This window comes from Nothoprocta perdicaria, unplaced genomic scaffold (genome assembly GCF_003342845.1).
Source record: "Nothoprocta perdicaria isolate Ctin4 unplaced genomic scaffold, notPer1 scaffold_380, whole genome shotgun sequence".
NCBI lineage: Eukaryota > Metazoa > Chordata > Aves > Tinamiformes > Tinamidae > Nothoprocta > Nothoprocta perdicaria.
The window spans coordinates 282,984-306,404 of NW_020455622.1; the positions used below are offsets into that span (position 1 = coordinate 282,984).

Here is a 23,421-nt window from a genome sequence, read left to right on the forward strand (position 1 = left end):
ATCGCCACAATCATCTACTCTGCTGAGACAATCACCGGCCAGAATCTAACACAGACAGTTTCCCTACGGTGCCCTGCTGCTTGTGAGTGGATCACCCAGTCCCTACAAATGTTACTCCAGCACCGTCCATTGATCTGCTCTTTTTAAAGGAGTTTACAAGAGAAAATTGCTTTCTTTGGATCAGCACGCTATTTTACTTCTTTTAGAAAGTAATGGCATCTTGGTACCTGTTTTCAAGATAGTAGGTCATTCCTAACTTATTTTCAGATATACCTGCCTGTACCTACCTACTAAAATACAATGTTCAAGCAATATCCCCAGCGCAATGCAGTTAAAAAATCAAAGCCCATGGGCTTGCTTCTTCATATCCAAGGGACAGCGGCATCCATCGCATCAAGCAGCCCGGCTGCACTTTTCTTTAAAATCAGGCTAGGGCTACAACAGACTGATCTGCACCGGAGAACTTCAGTCTCTTGCAGGAGGGTCTCCCTCGAGCACCGGCGCCCAGCGCCCTATGGCCGACGCACCCGCTCCTCCAGGCTGCGGCGGCTGGTGTGGGGCTGTCTGACCCCCAGGCCAGGCCAAAGGGGCTGCGCTGCATACGTACGTACATACATACATACCCCTGCACACATACATACCCCTGCACAGGCACAGGGGGGAAATGTTACGGCAGTAATTTCGAACTTAAGACGTTGGAAGTTACAGCTCCTCGGAGCAAAATGATGTCTTTGATATTAACTGTTCATTTGCATATATTGCCTTACTGTAAATAATACTTCATTTAATATATATGTACAGGTTGTATGAATCCACGTGGTAACCATATGAATTCAGAGAAGCCATTCTTTACTTCAAAGGCAAATATTAGGTGGATATTCCATTTATCTTATCAAAGTTGTTTTAAAATAAATATCTTGGTATCCAAAAGCAGTGTAAAAATGATGTATTGTCATTGAGAGGGTACAAACTGCATGCAGCCTGACATGGCAGATATAATTTAAACAGGGAAGAGTAGGTTTTATTAATTTTGCATTTATGTATGTAAAGCTCCTGCCAAACATGTGATGCTTGTTCTCAAACTTTATGCTCTAGTGTCCATCGTGGGTTTTTTACACTACACTGAACGGTTTCGTCCCCAATTCAGTGCACTATTTGCCATGCCCAAACTCCAGGCTAGGAAACCTTTCAGGTAAAAACCACACAGTGAGTATGTGTGTTAAATGCTCTACTGTGCACGTGTTTGATACTGCAAGATAGGGACATCTGTGCTTAGCTTAAAGATTACGAGCAGTTCCACCGCTATCAACAAGACTACTTAAGTGCTGATGCTACGCACTCCCTTAAGTATCTCCTGCTTTGACACTTGTGTGCTACCTACAGTTCTGACATCTCAGTCAATGGCAGACGCAGCAGAGAACATGAATCACGACTGGCTCAACGACAGGGAGCATCAGAGACAAATTGCTCCGCTGCGGTTTTCAAATCAGTCTATGGCTATTCATCAGGATTAGGTCAGGGGCACAGGCAACTTGCATCACTGCTTTCATAATTTAGGTATCTACCTAACAGGAACTTCACAGTTCTTCAACTCATTCAAATTTTACTCTACAATCACTGGGAAAATATTTGTACTTGCAGATCTCTGCTTGCCACTGGTTAATACAGACAAGAAACAACCTCTCCCTATACCAATCATCCTCACTGGAAAAACACAGTTTGTCCACTTGCCGCATGAGCCACCCAGCAGAAGATCACTCAAATTACATGATGCCCAAAGTGAAATGTATGTATGCATCAGAGAGACTTGATCACTCAGCATATGTCCCCTCCACTGGCTTCAATCGAGCTACGTGCGGACGTAAACCAGCACAGAACTCGGACAGTGCTGTCCACTTGCAGACAAGCGCGTGACTGAGCTTGAGCAAGTCCGTTCCCAAAAGAAGTCGCAGTGAGGCAGCCCATCTCCACCAGAAAGAGGATACCACTCCTTAAGCTGAACCACCTTAGAGTTTTTCAAACAGAAATTGGCACACTGAAGAAGTATTTTGCAAGAAGAGACCATTGCCATCGCAGTACAAGCACTTGGACTGAGATACAACAACGCAATATTCTTCTGAGTTCATTAGTGCAAGTTTCCACACGTGAACCCCACACGGAATGCTGCACATTAAAATATGTAAACAACGTACAAGTTTCGATTCTCATCGGCATGCCAGCCTCAACGCCCCCCTCGCACCCTCCTCCCCCCTTCATATAAATGGATTCGAGTTCCCTTATAGCTCGCAATACCCTCCACGTCCATCCTGCTGGAGAACACAAACAAGCTTCTTCGCCTACAAGGAAGAGCCAGAAGAACAGCTACCAGAAATCCTACATACTTAGAATGAAGCTGGGCAAAAAACTTAGCACATCAGATCTAAAGATCAACTGTAACAGCCCTGGGAATTGTTGGCTATTAGCAAGACCAACTTTGTTGCAACCGAAGGAGGCTCCCGAACTCCGGATGAGCGGCAGCCCTATTGCAAGGATCATTTGCTACTAATCCTGCCAATAGTCTGAATTAAAGCCCATGACACATTTCCAGTCTGTTTCTCTTTTGGGTGAAACCATCTGGGAAACAGGCCAGAGAGAGAACAACAAAACCCGGATGGTACCTATGAGGAGCTTTTCACCCACAAGACAGGGTGGTAAGACAGAAGCTCCTGGGTAACTTTGTTTTGAGAGGGAAGATTTAGAGGACTGATCTTTGAGGACATTGAGCACTTTTAGCAGGATTTGAAGTCCAGAGAAGCTGTAAACGCATAATGCCCTCCAAGATCAGGTATATTGTGAACTCCACTATAGTCAAAGCAAATTCAAAATGCTGCACTGGAAGGGGAGAGAGGTTAATGATACCTTAAAGTTGCCCTTCAACCTACATAGATAGTGTTTTTATTTGATTAAACACTCTTCCTTTCAAAATCACCATGGTGAGGTTGAAAGGAAGAGGAGCTAAACAGGAAAATATACAAAAATAGAGAATGAAAATATAAAATGGTTTAGTTAAGAACATCTTAAGATTTGACATTCACAGCGGTTAATACTAAGGTATTAAACTCACACCATGCAAAAGAGGAGGTATATCGAAATCATACTGAGAAAACTGGCTTTGCCTAACAGAAATCACGAGCAGTTAATACAACAAAAGGAAACCCTTCCAATGAAAGAAAACATACATTTCCTATGGACAGTTGCTCCACTGACAAAGTTATATGCTTCCTTACTAGGAAAAAATAATATATTTATATATATATGTTTTATATATATATATATATGATTTGTATACTGTGATATCAATATACATTGAAAGTACTGCAAGGATATATTATTCATTTACAGTAAAACTAACAATCCATGGTTAAATTTATAGTTTATAAATATGCTGTCTATATTATATGTGGTATAAAAATATTTGACATTTGCGGGCACTAGGTCAAAATACTTTTTTTTAATGGTCTAGAAATCACTCAGGTATATGCATATTACCCTTGTCAATCCCATGAAAAAAATCACACTGACCTGGTACAAAACAGAATGCTACTGTGTTTGCAAAATGCAGAATGTATAGAATAGCATGACATTCACTGTGTGACAAAGAAAGCAAAAAGAAAATATTTATAGCAGCCCAGTTCTGGCAGTACTTTAAATAAAGATATCATGATTTAAAGTGACACAGAAAGAAAGGATAGGAAAAGCTATACAAAAAGAAAAGCAAATTTTGAAATATACTCCACGAAATCACTGAAATCCCAGAAGCAAAGAGAGCTCTGAATGGTGCAATTCTGTAAATGCATTAAGAACTAACAGAGGAGTAATAATTTTAAAAAGCGTGTGATTTTTTTCTGGATTCACTGCTACGATTGCTGTATTCCTGTAGAAAACAAAGCCCTTTGTGTAAGGTTAGTATCTGTTCTGACTGCGTTTTCTTCAAGTTTAACTTTAGTTCCTGGCCCTCTGTAGTTAACGTAGAGGTTATTTGGCTACTTCCAAGTATCTATGGTATGCTGCTCTGAGACAGACGACTTCTCTATTACTAATTACTTTAAACATTTTTGGTATTGGTAAACCCCACATCTCACCTCACTGGACAAGTGACACCTCCTGGTCCTTCCGTCTCCTCACGTGCTCAGTCACTTCACTGGATTAAGGCATGTTTTCGTGTTCCATTTGCAAAAATAAAAACTTTTTGTACAAATGTCTGGGTCTTTTTTTTTTTTTTTTTATACAAAAATTTCTCTTCTTATGGCACAAGCAGCAGCTGCTGTTTAAGAAAATATATAAATATCCTTTTTTTTTTTTTTCTTTCCTCTCTCTCCCCTCTCTTCTGTACAAATATCTGCAGTGCTCCTTCCTCCGCCCCGCTCCATAACACCTCTCTGTACAGGGCCCTACCTCGCCCCTCCCCGGCAGAGCATTCCCTATTTACACGTTGGCGGCGGCGGACGCAGGCAGCGACAATGACCACGGCGAGGACGACGGAGCGGGCGGCAGGGCCGGCCCTCCCTCACGACGAGTCAGTGCAGGGGGACGGCGGCGGCGGGTAGAGGTGGTGTGAGTAGCTGCGCTCCGTGTAGGGCGAGGGCGGGCAGCTCTCGTAGTTCTCCTCGGCCGACAGGTACTGGCTGCGCGGCGTGGGCGGCGGCGGCACCGGCTCCGAGTCGTAGTTCAGGTCGCTCGCGTAGCCCTTGGCGGCGGCCACGGCGGGCGCGCGGCGGCTGGGCGCGTAGTCGCTGTCGCACACGTCAGTGCTGCAGGGCGTCGTGGGCGGCGCGAAATGGCGGTAGCTGTAAGGGCGGTAGCTGCGGCACACACGCGGAGTGGACACGCGTGAGCGGAGGCGCCGAGCGCGCGGCACCTCCCGCTCCTCTTCCCTGGACTAACACCGGGCTCGGAGCCCACTCCCTGCTCTACAGTGTGCCCGGGAACGAGAGCCCCTGCCCGACTGCAGTAGCTGCGGCCTGCTGGTGCTCATGAGCAACAGAAACTGTCCCTGTGGCCCTAGCCGAGGCAGCAAAAGGTGCCTCCGAGGGGCCACAGAACAGTGGAAAAAACCACGTCTATCACGCTTAGACGGAGCTGATGCTCAGTTTATGGATACTACCTTTCAAGGCAAGAGAAAGGTGGAGAAGGTCAAGAGGGAGGAAAACCATCAGACACACCTGCAGCAGGCAGGAGAAGCACCTACCGGAATGCAAGCGGGATAGGAACTGCAAGGGCTGCCACCAGAGAACATTTTTAAAGTGTTCTTACTTTACTCCCAGGATATTGTGCTTACTTTTAGTCCCGGGATATTGTTAGGCAAAATTAGAAAGGAAGGGGTTTGGTGGCTGCAGTCGCCAGCCCCCCACACCAAATCAGCGAGGGGGGATTGGTGGGATGTAGCTCTTCTATAAACAAGTCAGACGTTACGAAAGACTGCAGATCAGGAGCAGCAAAAACAGGGCTTATTTTTGGGTGGGGGAGCAGTCTGAAACCATTCCTTCTCACACTACAGCCTTAATACCATTAATGCTATTTAAAGCCAAACAGTTAACCAGTGATCATCATGATTCATGCTGGTGCCAAGGTCTGCCTTTATTTCATTACAAAATTACTAGCCATTTTTAAGGATTTTTCATATGGCTGGAAGGGACCATTATAAACATCTGGTCTGACCTTCTGCACAACAGAGACCATATTTTCTGTTAATGGAGAAGAGATGTCTTTTCAGCCCCTGAGACCTCATTATCCAAAAACCCCAAAGGCTCTGTGCTAGGGAGGCATTTCTTTCAATAGACAAACAGAGCTACCTCTTCACATTGACCAGACCTACTAGTGATATGGGAGGGGAACTTTACACTCTGCAGTAGCAGGGCTCTTTTCCTTTATTTTTTTTGTAAACAGTTAAATAAATAATAAAGTGGTAACAAGCTCTAAATCGTAGAAAAAAAGATGAGAAAGATACAGTCAGATCATACAGGGATAAAGCCTGTATGACCATAAATATTTACCAGGGGAAAATAAGCAGAGCAACCTATTTTAGTGGTTAACCCTACATACACTAAATCAGAATTTCTGTGCTTTTTATAGGCTATATTAGTGTTATTTCTGAAATACCAGCTTTTACATTCCCAATTTTTTCCTCTATGTATATTGTTCCTGAGAGCTATATAACTATATATATTTAAAATAATTCAGTGCTCAATAATTTTCTCAAGTAAAATTATCCTAGTAATAATTCTTTTTGGCATTTAGACAACTTTGCAACAAAAGTTTTCTAAAAACCCAATGCAATATGCCCGAGGGGTGTACCACTACATGATTTCCTTCAGTGCTGTCCTTCCACATGCATCGTGTCAATGACATGATACAAGCGATCCAGTTTTAACACGTGCTCAAGTACTTGATGAATTAGGGCACTGGACTGCAATTCTTATGGAGCAGGGACTGTCTTTATTCTGCATTTCTATAGCAACTGCTCTTGTCCTGGTGGAAGCTATGGTAACAATAATTACCTGTAAGATCTGTGAGTGGATGGGCTATTTGAAGAGTAACCAAACTCCATGGTATAATGTGAACGTTCAGTAGCTGGTGATGGCGGTGGGTTCAAAATCTAAGAAAGAGACACAGTTTAAAAAATAAAAATAAAAAAATTAGGAGAATTAAAAGAGCAACACTTTTATAGACTTTCCTTTGAACCGTGAGAACTGCACATCTGGTTTCTCCCAAACAGGATTTTTCTACTGTTTATTTCCCAATTCTTTAACAGACGCCTCCCTGGAAGTCCCTGTTGTTTCCATTCTCACTGAAACTATTACAAAGCTCTTCTCAAAACTGCTGACTGCTGTTGATATTCTGACATAATGCTGAAGAGTAAAACTGAAGCTGGCTGTTCCAACACCAGATTGTCACTGGGGATGCTGCTGCTCTAGGCAAACGGGCAGATATCTGCCCTGACCAGCTTGCAGCCCCTAACTATTATCTTGTTTGTAATATCTGCAGTTTGCTGTCCAATGCAAGCATTTATTCCCTATATGGTCATAATCCTATAATACAAAAGTACTTTGATGAGAACCACGTAGTAATATTAATGATGGGTTGACTCTCACATCTGAAAATAGATTCATAGTTCAGCCTGCTCTGACTGTCCAGTCAGGTGGCTAGTGGCTTAGCATATTTAAGATGAAAATATCTCAATTAACTACAACTGATGCTAAAGTTAAGGAGATGAGCAGCCCTCTAGGAATGGCACCAACTTCATACAGCACGTAGCTCAGCATGCTCACGGCCCGTGTTTAGGGGGGCGCTATGGATTTACAAGAGAGCTGTTTACTTGTAACGGAACAAAAATATTAATTCCTTCAAAGGTTTATACAGAATGAACCATATAGCTTTACCTCTACAGGCACATGGCAGAGAACAATGAAAGGAGTCTGCTCTCTGCCAGTCCCTGGGCTGGGGACTTTCTGTTTTTCCCAGACATTCAATCTCTTTTTTTTGACCGTGAGCACTCAAACTTGACAATTTGTAGAAAATTCCTATGTTGTCTTGAAAAAATACAATCCCCTCTCCCTTCCCAATGTCATTTACTCCATATTCTGATGGATTTATTAGACTAGAAATCTGAAACAAAACATTCATCTGTCAATTAATTATACCCAGAAAGGCACTGGCACTTCGCTGAAAATTTTTCAAGGTCTATGCACCACAGATTGACTTACTGGAGGGAAGTAAGTGCCTTTGGTGCTTGAAGAACTACTGGAAGAGGCTCCAGTGACATGGGCCCTGTCGTAGGGTGGCCCACTGCTTCCCCCCATAATGCTGAGGGAGCTGATGACAGATTTACCTCGAGACATCCCTAAAGAAGAAGAAAGATTTACAGGTGTCAATATTAAAATTCTGGAAGCAAACACAGAGAAAAGAAAGTTAAGCAAAAAAGTCTAGAGTATAAAAGCAGTATAAACATTCAACTCCCCAAATTAATCCTTTTGGTATTAAGAGCAAATTCAGCACTCCTTGGAGGAGACCTTGGAATGAAGACGATCAGTGGATAAACATGCTGGTTTATGTATCAGCTACTAAGCCACAGGCTTGGCACTGGGCTGCACTAAAGCTGCGAGAAGACAGATTGCTGTCACTGGAACGCCTGGAAAGACCGGAGTGCACAGGCATCTGTGCACTATTTCTATGCCTCAGAATAAAACATGTAACTGCCTCTAACCACCTCAGTTAAGGAACTGAAACGTGTGCGAGAGAAGAACTGCCTTGTTCTTTCCTTCCTACGCCGTAAGCAAGCTTCTGTGACTGGATTCAAGCATGCCAGCAGGGAGCTCGTGGGAAATGGAGAGGCATGCGACTCTGTTCCAAATAATGGCAAAAATCCTGCCCAGGATCGTCTTATGAAAGCAGGTTATTACTGAAAGCCAAGAAACTTTGGGGCATCGTTTTAACCCTACAATGGCCAGTTAGAACCTGTATACTCTAACTGGAACCTGCTGGATCTGAAGCCACAGTTTAGAATACATATACAATCAACACGTACAGAAGCAATGCATATAAATTAAGTGCAATATTGCACATTATCAATTGAAATAAGCTGAGACCACAATTGCTGCCGGCCTTATGAGAAGTTCTACGAGCATTCCAGTCTGGTTGATAAGTCAGATGACAGTAATCACATTCTGTCTAAAATACAAGTCCCCAAAACACAAAGATACAAAATACATGTAGTCCCCTAAATACAGAAGTCCCCAAAAGGGACTTTGTTAGCAAGAAAAGAAAACTCCTACAGCATGTGCATCTATTTGAACTTACGTTTCAGCTAAGTATCTACGCATCTATAAGTAGATTTGGACTGCATAGGTTACAAGGAAAATAGCTGAGGATTATTACAAAGTACAGCTACAAGTCTTCAAGTTCTAGTCTTCCAAAAACTTGACATCAAGCATTCTGGCTTTGGAACAGATATGCACTGTGAGTACACACACAACCTGCTGAGCTGCAATTACTTGGTGCCGAAGGGCAGGTTAGAGAACAAGCCATTTACTCACCAGGAAGAGACCCTGACAAAGAGCTTGGGTGAGGCACATAACCAAGAGGCACAGACGCTGGTCCATGCACCACGTAATCGTTGGTCATGGTCTCCCCATCGCCCTTCATGCGCGGGCACAGCACTCTCTGACAGATGAAGTACATGGCTCCAACCACAAAAACAGTCAGGATCACACCAATGATGGAGCCTATCGTGTTGTTGGGCTGCGGTGCAGGTTCCTCTGTCGTGTCTGAAAGGAAAAAGGGAGCATCATATTGTAGAGGCTCATTTACCAACTTCACGTAGCAACATTAGCTTTTGTGATACCCTTTGCACAGAGGAAGAATGAAAGCCCTGCTCCTGTGGGCAGCCTGTGGGTCTGTTTGAAGGCTCTGAAAGGCCACGAGCACTGCTTGTACATGTGAAGAGCTTCACAAATGCACAGACAACTTTAAATCACATATCAGGATTTGTGCATGTGCAGGGGGTCTTATGAGCCAGCTCCTGAACGTGATGCATGCTGACAGTCAGGGCTAACCTTTGATCTGAGAGAGCCCGACCTTTGGCCATGGCTCTGGATGGCTCTGCACTGGGGACTCCAATTACGGTGCTTCTTGTCATTAAAGAGAGCAACTACCTTTCGTGTTTGACCTAAATCACATAAGCGTAAGTAACAGATCCCCCTTTTCTCAATAATTCAGACTGTAACATTCAGTTCTGTTGAACAGTAAAGAGGTGGCATCACCAATTTGGGGCCTGCTGGTATTTACAAAACTACCTAACCTGCTCTGCATCTGATACACATGGATGGTTACAGATGTATTTGAGCATCAGTCTTAGAGGTGTCAACTGTATGAGGAATCTGTACAATTATTCAACAGTCAAAACAAGTGGCTTTCCCTACAATACCAATCCCAAGCAATGACATTTCTGGGAGTAACTGACAACCCCCTGCCTGTGCCTCATGAATGTGACAAGAAAAGCAGACTTTAAAGTATCTTCCTGTTCTAGTCAGTGTTTTACATCTTATCCATTACTGAAAGTCTTTTACTCAACACATTTCCCTTCTCCTGAACACCAAATTCACACTTTAACCATCCTGTCACAGTCTACAAAGATAAACAAACAGACTTCTGATCATACTGCAAGACGGACAGTGATAACTGAAGTCTTACTCCAGGTGGGCTAATTTTCCATCCCCTGTTACATAAACAAAACCCAACCATGCAGGCTAAAACAAAGATAACTACAGAAGTCTGTGAAAATATCTCCTAACAACCTGATAGCACGAGAGGCCATCTCCTATTACACCTTAAAATCAGGGCCTCAGCTCTGGCTTTGCATTTAAGTTGTGTTAGTTTATGTGCATGTCATCTGTGGTATGAGGAGCTCCAATATGATGAGAGATATCCCCATTTACAATTTCTCCCAAAGCACGAACAATGAAAATGAACTTTAAGGCTAGAATTTTAAAGGCAGTAGTTTTCCTGCAGGACCCTGGAGATTTCAATGTAGGGGATATCGCATATAACAAATCATAAATCTAAACTCGGAATTACATCTTTTCAAGATGCACAGGAAATTTTAGAAGGTTTACTCTGTAAATAGTGCGCCCCTCTGATTCTAAGAGCACCTGCTATTAATTCTCAGGATGATAAAACCATGAAGGCCTCATGCTGCTAGAAAAACCCTTAATACTGCATCCTCCTCGGTAAACAAATAGATTATAGTAAAATACTCCTTTTAGTTGTGTTTAAAAAATTAAGTGGAAAAATCACAAGCGTGCTCTGCCTCTGAGACAATTCATTAAAGGTACTAGATATTTTTCCTATTCATAGCCACTGCCTTGTGTGTCATGTGCATGACAGCAGACAAGAACAGGAGCATCCATTTTGGAGGGAAAAAAAAAAGAAGTTTGGCCCTGTTAATAAAGTCTACCTCACTGAGGAAGAAACAAACAAATTTCAAACACTGCAATCAAGTTGCTGGTCTCAGGTTTCACACTTACAGCATCCTTGCTCATCTGAGCTGTCACTGCAGTCCAGGTTGTGATCACATTTCTTGCTTTTCCCAATGCACTGCCCGCTGGCACAGCGGAACTGATCGGTTAAACAAAGCACTGGAGAGAGAAACCCCCCCACACACCAAGACTCAGTATCAAAGATTTCTACTCTTTAAAATGATTAAGAAAAACAAGTCACCTAGGCAGACAAACAGGAGCATCTTGGAGAGCTCAGCCCGCTGACAGCTTCATTTCCTGAAGCAGGCAGCAGCACATAAGGGTACCTCACACCGAGCATGCAAAAATGTGATCCAAAGTTCTGGAGAGGGTATTGCAGTGGGAGCCTTGTCCTTATTGCCTGATGACAATAAGGATGCTACCAGGAAAAGCTACTTGGCTAGAACATCTCGGAAGCAGAAGGTCCCTGAGACTACAGGCACTTACTCCAGAATGCACTTTTAAAAATCGAATTATTATAAGGAACCCCAGTTCTAAACATTTTCTTATAAGAGAAGGGTTAAGTTATTAAAAATAAATTTACCAAGGCATGAAGATAAAAAAGTTTAAGAAAGACAAATGTGATTTCTCAACACCCTTATGCTCTACCTGTAAACCGGAAAACTCCTTCATCATGGAACAATATATTTCACTTGACATAATGTTTTAAAACTGAAATGAAAGATGGAGAGCAGACTGGAGCTTTGCCAGTACACTCACAAAATAAACTACTACTTGATGAAAAGAGGTGTTGCAGGCAAGGTGCCGGCTACTGCGTACACATATTTTTTGCCTGCTGTTTCACGTAAATCCAGAAATTACTTCTGACTTCAGTTGAATTAAAAACGTAAAACTTAAAGACTTTTGTAATGTGTAGTGAACTTGAATGCTCTGAGTAACAGGGCCGCTTTGAAGGTGACAAGCGGCCACTGGTATCTCTGGTCCCGGGATGGCAACTGGGAAGCCACCTTACACAGCACACGTGCAGATGTTAGCATCCCATCTGGCTAACAATCCCTGTTTGTCCCAGGGATTTCTGCACCAGCCTGTGTGCTTTTAAGCTGAAACATACCTTCTAAAAGAAAATAGACCTTGACTTAGACCCTCAGACAGTCTCTTCAAAGAAAAACAACGTACCAAAAGGCTGAAGCAGAAGCAGCATCCCTACAACTTCCTCCTACTTGCACAGTAGGGAAAAGGAGGGGGAGCTTGCTGCTGTTTCACGTGATTTCATGAAATCAGGACCATACTGATCTTCCCCAAATTGAAAGAATATAATTCTCAGTGTGTTGACAATGGCACTTCCCCCCATAACTGTGGCTTGAATGCTCTCTCTTGCTGTAGTCCACAGAAAGGTCTTCAGCAATCTCATCTGTCTCTCAGTCCCACATAACCTTAACTTCATTTTATTCAGGTATGATAAAATAAACCCAAGACATTTATCCCATATAACATATCCAAACAACTATGGCAAAAATTTGCTCCACTTTGCAATTCACTCCAAAGTTGGCAGTTTTTTACAGCTTAAAATCTTAACAAAACTTTTAATGGTACTTTTCACAAACGCAGCTTCAGCCCCTGTGCAGTACTTGAGCATTATCTCCATTTTACAAGTGGAGAAACCTAAGTGCAGAGCTGTGAAACTGCTTCCTATTCAACGGGCCAGTGGCAAAACCTGCAGAACCTCAGATCCTTCCCAATTCTACCCTGAGCAATGACTTCAGGATCCACCAGCGTCTCCCTCTGGCCAGCCCTATTCTCACCACACTTTGAAAGCTCCTCCGTACCTTCACAGTTCTTCTCATCTGAGTTATCCTGGCAGTTTGCTTCCCCATTACACCGCAGGGCCCTGTCAATGCACTGGCCGCTTTCGCACTGGAACTGCGCCTCGGAGCACACGGGGCAGTTCTTCTCGTCGCTGTGGTCCTCGCATTCCGTGAAGCCGTCACAGCGCCAGGCCACGGGGATGCAGTCAATCTCACCTGTGAAACAGGTGAACTGCTGAGGGGAGCATGTTGGTGGTTCTTTAGGAGAGAAAGAAATCAAGCAGACAGACAGAAATAAAAAATCAAGGTGAACAAACAGCACCTCAGGACAGGCAAGGACAAGAAGAGCTCGGCTGCCTGCCAGATGTGCCACGTCACAAGGTAACATCCCCCCCGTGCCCTCCACAGTCACTGCAGCCCTTCTCGAGCCCCATGGGACTGATGCGGGCTCGTGACCACGGGCTCTCGGTGGACAAGCAACAGCAGGATGCACAAATGTGCACACTCAAAGCACAATTCTTTCTCTCCCTCCTCTTTTCAGTCTTGTAATACCATTCTCTTAGCTGCAGCAGGTCTCCACTGGCTGTCATTTAAAGTCAACACGCTTTGCTGCTGCTCCCCCTTTCCCACAGCACAACTGCATGCACAACTGATGGCTCACTTGCTTTTCAGTGCTCAACAGTAATTGTATAGAAAACATTAGAAGGATGTAATGTGCTGCAGATGGATGCACAGTGACTCAATGTCTAGTTATGTGCCCTCAGAAAACTCTGTTCAGTCAGAATGCTTTTAAAATGACAAAAAACCTGCTCCATCTAGTCGAGTCCTGCTATCTCAACACAGCTGTTAGCTGTTAAATAACATTTACTACAGTAACTGTTAATCTCGTGTAGTAAGTGAGCATGGAATTCCCCCTCATTTCCCCCTCCCTCCCTCCTTTTTTTTTTTTTTATTTTAAAAACACTCATATCCCCCATTCCTCCTCCCCTTTTCTTGGCCTAGTAGAGAGAAAATATCTGCATTCTGTTGGCTCTCGTTCCACCGCGAGGGCCTCGTCTCCTCGATGGCGCGGGGACCGCGTCACCAGCCCCTTCAGCCGGGTGGCCCAGAGCGCGCCAGGCCCCCAGGCGTCCCCCCGCCGCCTCCCACAGCCCCGTCGGAGCCGCCGCGGCGCCGGCTCCCGAGGCTCCGGCACCTCCGAGGAGGCAACCTGCGCTTCTCCCTAATTACTCCTGCTGGGACTGCCATTCAGAAAGGCGGAATCACGGGGTGATTTGGGAAGGAAGGCAAGGAATAAGCAAATGGGGCAACATCCATCCCCGAAGACAAGCAGCTACCTCGACTTGGAAAAGGAGAACATAAGAGTGTAAAACAAATGAAACAATTAAAGGAAATCAAATTGAAGTAATTCAGCGCTCCTAAATAGAAAGGGCGAATGGAATCCCTTATTTAAACTAATGAAATTTGCCTTGTCTCTCATCAGTCCTTACAGACCTAGCTCAGGGGGAAGTCAGAGAAAACAGGTACAAAGCATGTGATAGTGTCGGGTACACTGCCACATGCTTTCTGCTGTGAAGCTGTCCCTAAAGGGGGGAGCACACGGCTCACGTGAAGCCCTAATCAGACCTGGAATGCTCAGCGAGACGGAGACTGGAGAGGACCTACCTCCACAGGACAACTCATCCTGCAGCAGGACAAGGTGGACGGGGCACGAGCAGCGCGTGGTGCCGTCGCCTTTCACGATGCAGATGTGTGAGCAGCCTCCGTTGTCTTGAGAACAGGGATGCTGCCCTGTGATTTCAAAAACAAGGCAGAAAGCACAATTGCAATCATATATCCAACGGGGGTAAATGGATGAGAACCTGGGGGGTTGCGTTCCCCTTCCCTTTTTCAAAAGGCACTCAGTACATTTGGTAGGCTCCCTGACAAGAAACCCCACATCTTTTCAGAGATTTCTTTGGGCTCGCGGGGCTCTCTTGCATGACTCCATCCCCACTGGGGACAGCTCCTGGTATCGGCTGCTCTGAAAGACAGCGTCTTTTTCTCTTGCGCACACATCAGTAATTATCCATGATCTGAAACACTGTGCGGATTGTGCCACGGGGTCTTCTAAAAAGTGAACTGAACTCGGAGTGTTTGCTCCTTGGGTACGGGGGAATTTGTTATTGCTGCTCTTCTTACTAACTATCAAAAAAGATGCCTTGCATTCTATACCTCATTTTTGCTATCAAACTTCATTTAAGAAGTCAGCTTTTCTAATTTATGAATTCTGAAGCTTTCACACTGTCTCCAAAACTCAAATTAACATGCTCTAGATAAATATGTCTCTTCATTTTAATGTTTAATAAGGACAACACATTTCTTTTGGAACTCCTGACAGATTTACTGAGACTAATAGCAAACAAAACTAGTAGTAGTCTGCAGTGATGCTTTAATTAAATATCCCCAGACATTTTCCTACATATTTCTCCAAGGCATGCAGCACAGCCTGTTAACCAAGCCTATTTCTTCTATGATGACTGCAGCTCTGCTGTTTTAAACATTCAGCTCCCAATCAATTTAATAAACAGACGGGGGGGGGGAGGAAGAGGAGGTAAAGAGGGAGGTTATATCCTGGTACAGAGTTAGAAATGCAGACTTGTTCTACACAAGTGGTTGCTTTCCATACACTACCTTTACTCAGTTCAACGTTGCTTATTTGCCACTTACTTTCAGTGCAACTTGCCACTACCCAACGTTTCACTTTGCCGTGGAGGCCCTGCAGCCAGGGTTGTCCCTGTCTCTCCTTTGAAGCCATTATTGCTAGAGAGAGGCCCTGAGCTCTGCTTTTCTAAACAGAATGACCACCTACTAGTGGCACTAGTGGCAGCTTTGCTACTTCACGTCACTACCTTAGCATGGGCACAACCCAAAAACGCTCTAGCAGGGACCACAGGTCCCTGCCAGCGGGCCCATACGCACGTAAATCCCAGGCGTCTCTCCCTGTCGTGTGATGCCGGGTTTGTTACAGATTTCCTATCCACTGCCAAGTGCACCGGGGAAACAAACTGAATTCCACCCAGGCAACACAACAGGCACAAAATGACACCAACTGGTGGCCCCTGGTCCTGTGCTGACAGCGATCAGCAGCAAAGCAAAACAGCCTCCCTCTCTGTGGTCGTCCCTACCTCTAGCCCCACAGGCTCTGCCCCCCATGCAGACAGGGCTGGCACTTACTGTATTCCTGAATGTTGAGCTCCTTCACGGCGTGGATATCACTGAGCTGTGCAATACGAGCCTGCACCTTCGTCCGCCCTTCCCGGCCCGTCATGTCAATCTTCTCAATCATCTGCTGTTGCCTGTCAATCCAATACAGCCAGTTTTCAAAGACAGTGAGTCCCACAGGCTGCAAGATATTAGAGTCTTCCAAAACGATTCGGTTGGCACCTGCAGAAGGAAAAGAGTGGTTAAACTCACAGAGATACTATAAAAAAAAAATGCCTACACTACTTATACCATGACTTTATCACACTTATCTACTGTTTTTATACTAGTAACCCAAGGTAAAGACAGAAGCAATTCTGATTCCTTTTATATAAAAACAACATCTCACAGCCAGGTGACTTTTTTTTTTTTTTTTTTTTTTTTTTTTTTTTNTTTTTTTTTTAAGCACTACTTCAATCAGGAGTTTTTGTGCCCAAATACATTTATTGTGTTTTAGAAACATCTGGACTGGACTGCCATCAATATGATGGCAATTAATAGCTGTTTTCATTCTTCTGCCTTCTTTGGAGAAATCAATTGTTTGTTTTGCCATACAATGGGAAGTACTAAGACGTATCATTAGTCTGAGTTAACCAATGCAGGATAAAATCCTAATGGAGACGAGAAAGGGAGTACTTGTGTACTTTTTACAGGAATTATGAGACTAATACTTGACTTCATATATTCTTCTATTTTGTTCTTCATGCTAAATTGGGAACACTCCTTTCTTCCTAGTGAAGACTCCTTTCCCTTGCTCCCCTGGCAATCAACAGTACCAACAGACAGAACTTAGTCCTCACCCCAAGGCAAGAATATTTGAATATTTGTTGACTTTTATGATAGATTAACTAGCATCAAATAGAGTCAAGGACTATTATTAGATTTCAATCACATGCACAAAGAAGATAATAGTTTATAACTCATATAAAAAAATTCAAAACCTAGCAGCATAAAATTCAAGTTTTTATTCGTGTCTTATTTTACATGCTAGCCAATTACTAAGTTTATCAGATTCTTAACATAAAATTAGTTGCAAGTATAAAAATTCTGCTCTAATTGTGAAAATTCAGAAATGTGAAAATTGTGAAATCTAGATTTTCAGGTTGTGGGCCAGTTTTACATATGAGTTCTAGTATTTCATATATCTGGGATCTCTGTTTTGTTAATTTTTGCATTTACTATAGCAGGCAATAGCTTTACATATATTTATCTACCATCTCCAATAATTTACTGTATTTTGTCCTGAGAAAATGTACAGCAGAACTCAAAAATGTATATCACATCTCTACCATGCCTGTACAACATACCGTTATGGGACAAAAAGATGCATCTATTCTGCCAGTTTGCAACCAGAGCAAGTTCTATTCCATCAACTTGATTGAAAAACAAAATCAATTTCTGACCTGTTGAACTTTAATTGTCGGTATGCTGATGATTATGATTTATAAACAAATTTACCTATGATCAATTTATTTAGCTCCTTTACATGAAATGCATAAAAATGCACTCATAAATTAAGCAACCTTCCCAACACTGTGTAGGTGTAGCATCTGAAGAAGAACACAGAACCTCAAACTTTAATCCTAAACTAGACTGGGCTCTCACCTACCAATCTGGGACAACAACAATGACCTGATGCAGAAAAGATGCTGCTGTATTCCCAAGGAGGCCATGCCCAGCCTGATGTAGAAATTAATAGGCTGAATGTTGTAAGTCATGGCTGTAATGGTCTTCTAACTCCAGTGAACGTGATTCACCTTACAGAGAAAAGTTACGAAACAGCTACCTGCATCTTGGGAAGGAAAGCCTAGAAGGAAGTAGGAGGAGATGTGAAGATGACACAAGAGAAAGGGATAGAGTTTAAAATTAAGACCTTGACCTACCCCAGTGGAGGCTGAACATGCCCTGCTCTACCATGCCCGTGTCGATCAGCATGGCACTCTAGTATTCCCCATAAAACCTGGATTGTTAGAATTCTGACTCCCTCAATGGCTTCATCTTTCTTTTAATACTAGTGACCAAACGTAGCTGACTACTACTGAGAAAGCCAAGTCACTGAAATTCCTCTTTCCATGAACCAACAATAAAATCTGAGGCTGGCTCATCAGGGTGCTAGTCCCTTTTACTGGGAATTACACATGAAAGGAAAATGGGATTGAGAGGAACTTTGTCCGTTGACATCTCCATTCTCTTTCTAGCAATACCTTTTACAAAAAGGCTTGAAAAAAAATCCCAAAAAAACCAGGACACACACAGAGCACATTTTATTTCCTAATAAAAATTCCTTTGTTCCACAACCATTAGACATTTCCAAATCACACTAATTGTTCTGGAATAGAACAGCTAATTTCCAAATAGTTTCCATAGTAAGGAGCTAATCCCAGTCATCTTTTCATAAACAACCCCTTAACCATGTGACACTTCAATGGGATGGCCCCTTTGGGCAGTGTAACTGGGTCCCACTGCCTGCCTGAAGGACAGGGAGGAAGAGGAGGACTGCATCATGGAAGGCTTTTACCTTCCCTTCTCTGCACGGGTGGTAGCGTCTACATGGGCCAGAAGCAAGAGACACTGCGTGTTCTCAACCAGCTAACGTGCAGAAAAAAATATACTTTGCCAGTGGAAAGGGCCTATTAATCAGCCTTGCTAAGCACAGGAATGCGTCTCAGCAGTTAGCAATTTATCGTGGCAATTACAGCAATCTATTTTCAGTGCAAAAGCCAAAAAAGCAAGAAAGGTTTTGGAGAGATTTTAGTCATGTTCATGGAAAGAATGGTGAGCTTTTAGCACACAACGTGAGATCCAAGAATTGTATTCTTTTTAAGGCACAGTTAGAATTTACACTTATCTGCCCCCCCCCCCCCCTTTTTTTTGGCCAATAGATATTAAAAAAAAAAAGAAATCCAGTATGCATGGCAGGCTGCTACACTTCAGTCAACTCATTCGGATTTTGGATGTAGGACAGTCTGGAACACCCCACCATAAATCTCATGATTTACAAAGGCAACCAGCTGCGAGGTCACCGCTGGCTAGGGACCCTGAATCTGCCCATGTCCTGTCACGGATATTACCAAACAAAATGACCATCTTGCTGAGCCTCAGTTACAGCTACCTAGGAAAACTGAAAGAATGTTTGAATGAAGGGGTCATCAGCGAAACACATTACAAAGAACTACCAGATTCCTCCTAATTCCAAATCCTACCAGATTCTTTCAAACACTGCAGAGAGCACTATACATCCTTATGCATGTACATAAATGTTTCTGAGAATGCAGAGTAACACTCTGCTGAGGCACAAGGAGACACAACTCTTACCTGCAGAGGAAGGAGAAATGCTGCCTTTGCCCCCGACTCACAGCACTGTCACGGGGGCTGCCAACCCAATGCTGGGGAAGGCAGACAGGCATGTGCTGCTCAGACCATTCTGCCGCTTCCCGCAGCAACATCCAGCCCAACTAGTATCACAGCAAACTCCTGCTGAAGCGACATGGGACAGCTGACCTGATCCAACAACTCACTGGAGCCAGCAGCTTACGGAAAGAAATCTCTGTCTCTGACTACATGATCTTGCCTACTCTCTTAGCCCAACTTCTTGTACTTCTGGAAGGAATTTTGCCTTTTGAGATCAGAGATGTTAAATCTGCTCTACCCTTGTCACATATTTCACCCTGAACAACACATACATAAGTGGCCTGCACATCATCTGTTTTAACTCTACAGAAAATAATTCTTCCACTAATGCGTAACATTTTGCTCTAAGAGATTAACAGCACAGAAACCTTTAAAAAATAAACCATCCTCTTTCCCCTTTCTAAAACTAGGGGAGTTTATTTGTGAACTGACTTTGGGAAATTGCAAAAAGCCACTGAGATGAGAAATGGAAGTAAAGAGCATATGCAGCAATTAATAATGCAAATCACAGATAGAGGCATGAGACTGGAAAGGCATGCTGCATGAATCACGCACATTCCCTGGCTGGGAATTTAAGGAGCGATTAGAATCACAGTACAGACTGTTTATAGTAGGAAGGAAAAGGAGACACCTTTCTCTGCATTCCCTCCACACCCACACCACAGAAATGAATCACTGAATTAAAGTGTTACTCTACCTGAAAGGTCACTGCTTTCAATTCTGCGCAGGTCTGAATCAGCCCAGAACAACTTGCCTAGCTGGCTGTCAATAGCTAAGGCTATGGGCTTGCTCAAACCACTGAAAAAAAGCACCTCCCGTTCAGTTCCATCCAGTGCTGCTCTCTCAATTTTAGGAGATCTTTCCTGTAGGTTGGTAAAATACATGTATCTGGAAAAGGAAAACAAAAGTTTGATCTTTCCACATTCTTGTAGCATGACCGAGACAGACAAACAAATATCAGCGATGCTTTTATTTCAACAAACAGAACTAGCCAGCAACAAGAAAACAACTCGATTCTCAAGACGTTCAGCGGGGCTTTCCCCGACATCACTCCATTGCAGCTACATACCCCTTCTCTGGATTCACCACGATGGCCCTGGGTCTGTCTTGCTCTCCTTTGAGCACCACTCCCAAAGGTCTCCCATCCAAGCGCGTCACGTTGATCACATTAGTGGCTTCGCAGGTCCAATAGATATAGCGGCTGTAGATATCAATGCTCAGGTCGTAGGGTTGCATGTCTAGGTTCTGGTTGGGAACTGGACTTGTCACAACAGTGAGGCTCTAAAAAGGTTAACAACATCCTTCAGAGGAGCATTAAATCTCATCAAAGGTAAACAATTTCATTCTCTATGGGTGTCCCCAAATCAAACTACTGTACAAGGAAAAGACACCTCCAAAATACTACCCTACCATAGGAGATGGCCAGATCCAGTTGTCTCTCAAGACCACAGTTGGATAGACACTCAGTCCTAATGGCTTGTGGTAAAGATGATTATGCAAGGTGGTTGCAGCCTATAGGATTGTGCAAGTTTGACCAGTAAGTCAAAAGAGTCTGCAGGTTAAAGACTGGTTCACAAAGAAACTTTGTTTCTTCTGCTATCTTGGCAATCCTAAATTCCGTTTAGATGCACCCAAACCCAGAACATTCAGCTCTAACAGAGGGACTCGTGTCACCAATGATTTCCTAAAGCTGAAGCTGAACATTAGAAAAGATGAAAACACAGGCAAAATGAGGCCAGACAGGGCTTGAAATTCTTGCCTCATTCCTCTCCATCATCTTTGTCATTACACTTGGGGGAAATAATATACAGATGAATCATAAATGGGAAGGGAACCTGGCCAACAGACAGAAACGACACCAGCATAAATCTGTGATTTGGACTTTATTACATTTCTGACTTTATTACATTTCTGACTAACACCTTTCTGCTCAAAAGTTCTTCTCTTCTACTGGCCCAGACCTTTCGAGTTCACACACTTTTATCAGAAAAGCACTACATAGTCTCTCTGTAGCAAAAGGGGAATCTAAACTAGTTTAGTTAGTTTGTGCTAACTAAATTAGCACAACAGACCTCCTTTCCTAAAATTTTTCAAGAAATCTAAAGGAATGATAATTTACAAAATTCATCTTTCTGGAAAATCTGATGCTTTTTAGATGTGCAGCCCCCACCTTCCCACCCCTCACCTCTCATACTAAACATTCACTGGAAAATCTGCCTATTTTCTGGCTTCTAACTCCTAAGAAAGGGTGTGCCTAAAGTCCTGTATTTGTTTATTCTGCTGAACTTGGCAAAAATATCTGGTGCCTTCAACTAATTTTGGGTGTCAAATTATTTAGATATTCCAAAACTAAAACCAGTGCTAAATTAAGAGTTAAGGCCAAAGGGCATTTGCGCAGGATCCAACTAACACCACGCCCACTACCAGAAACCACAGTCTCCTAAGAGCTGAGCTGAGCACACTACCTCCATGTTGTCCAGCTTAGCCTCCTGCTCCTCCCCTATTCCAAAAATAGAGGGAGGAAAGACTTATTTTAAAATACAGAAAAAGAATAAGCGGGTACTCCTTACCATTAACCTCACTAAACTTATATTCCCTTTTTCCTTCTACCTCACTGTACTTCTTCTGTAGAATCAGTTTAAAAGCTAATAAATAAAGTTTGACCAGTTAAAGACCTTTCTACATCTCTTACAGGTTCCTAATTTCAGCCTTTGCATCAAATGCCTCTACAGTGGACAACGTTTTTCTTCCCTTGCCTGCCGGAACTTCAGAGGCTTTAGGAGGCCGCGTGCTCACAGAGTCCCAGGCTCCTCGTCTCAGAGTCAACGTCCCTGCACTTTGCTCGTGTGCAAGTCCTCTTTCAATCTCCTGACACATTTCATACCTCCCAAGAATCCTGCCATTGAAGTTTCACTTCTTTCACACAGAGGTTTCCAACAGCCCCTGGCCAACAAGCAGAGCTGAGCAAACAAAGCACCGCAGACAACAGTACCTTTAACATCTTCAGTGTCTATTTTCCTGCAGCATCTCCCAGATTACTGCTTGAGAACACCTAGTCCAGAAACTCCCCAAAACCATCTGCTCTGCTAACCGGCAGCTTCTAATCTAAGGAAATCCATCCATACAAATGTTGTTAATGCAGCACCCATCCATTGCTGGGTATCAAGCACGCGCCACCCTCATCTTGCAGTAGCTCCATGGCCCACAGGCTACCTGGCTGCCATCTTCCTGGGCCTTGCGGATGATGTTCTGCCGAGAGTCAATCCAGTAGAGCTGTTTATCCAGAGGGTCATAATCGATGGCTCGAACATTCCTGAGGCTGTGGATGGGGAGGATGATATCGGGACTCTGCTGCTCATCTATCACCATGCGGTTAATTGCGTTCTTCTGGCTGAACAGCAGAAACGTGGTAGGAGCTTGATGGGTTAAAGAAAGAAGGAAGAGAGAAAAAGAGGGAGAAGAGGGAAAGTGTTAGCACAGTGAAAATTCAATCATTTCCTCCCTCTTCCTTTGTCAAGCAGAGTAACGACACACAAAACAAAACAAAACCCCAGAACTAGGACAACAGTAAAGACTCTTCAGTTTGGAAAGCCTTTCAAGTGACCTTTTTTACTATAAATGTTTGAATATGGATGTAACTAGCTAAGATAATTTCATACATCCCGGTATAAATAAATGTGAGGCCTCGGTCAAAATTACCTTGCTAAATACGCTCCACTTGTGCGGAAAGTGGAACGAAGGTGAGCACTGGTTTCTTACTCAGAGATGGCCATTAGGACAGTCCAATCCTGTTCCCGTAAACTCTCCTTCTGCCCTCAGAAAGAAATGCCAACCAGAGAACTGCCTTAGGTGAGGCAGTTTTCTGGAGAGAAAGCTGTTTACTTTTCCCAGATTTATCTCAAGTATTTTTAGGCACTCTGCTGGGAGTGCTATCGAATGCTCTGCTCCAG

At 43.5% G+C, this 23,421-nt stretch overlaps 1 protein-coding gene across 2 annotated transcripts in view; it reads right to left on the reverse strand.

Annotated features, from left to right (window-relative positions):
- Window positions 1-4,328: 4,328 nt before the first annotated feature.
- The window catches only part of LRP6 (LDL receptor related protein 6), a 98,784-nt gene continuing 79,691 nt past the window's right edge, over window positions 4,329-23,421 (reverse strand). The window contains exons 12-22 of one of the 2 annotated variants that reach the window (XM_026044769.1): window positions 22,685-22,887; window positions 20,541-20,752; window positions 20,169-20,359; window positions 16,034-16,243; window positions 14,483-14,608; window positions 12,839-13,075; window positions 11,061-11,171; window positions 9,072-9,302; window positions 7,743-7,879; window positions 6,537-6,634; window positions 4,329-4,841 (exon numbers count right to left, since the gene is read on the reverse strand). In XM_026044769.1, coding sequence (XP_025900554.1) covers window positions 4,547-4,841; window positions 6,537-6,634; window positions 7,743-7,879; window positions 9,072-9,302; window positions 11,061-11,171; window positions 12,839-13,075; window positions 14,483-14,608; window positions 16,034-16,243; window positions 20,169-20,359; window positions 20,541-20,752; window positions 22,685-22,887 — 2,051 coding nt within the window. In that variant the 3' untranslated portion in view covers window positions 4,329-4,546. The remainder of the gene's footprint in view (window positions 4,842-6,536; window positions 6,635-7,742; window positions 7,880-9,071; window positions 9,303-11,060; window positions 11,172-12,838; window positions 13,076-14,482; window positions 14,609-16,033; window positions 16,244-20,168; window positions 20,360-20,540; window positions 20,753-22,684; window positions 22,888-23,421) is intronic. The other variant, XM_026044768.1, reaches the window with a different exon arrangement.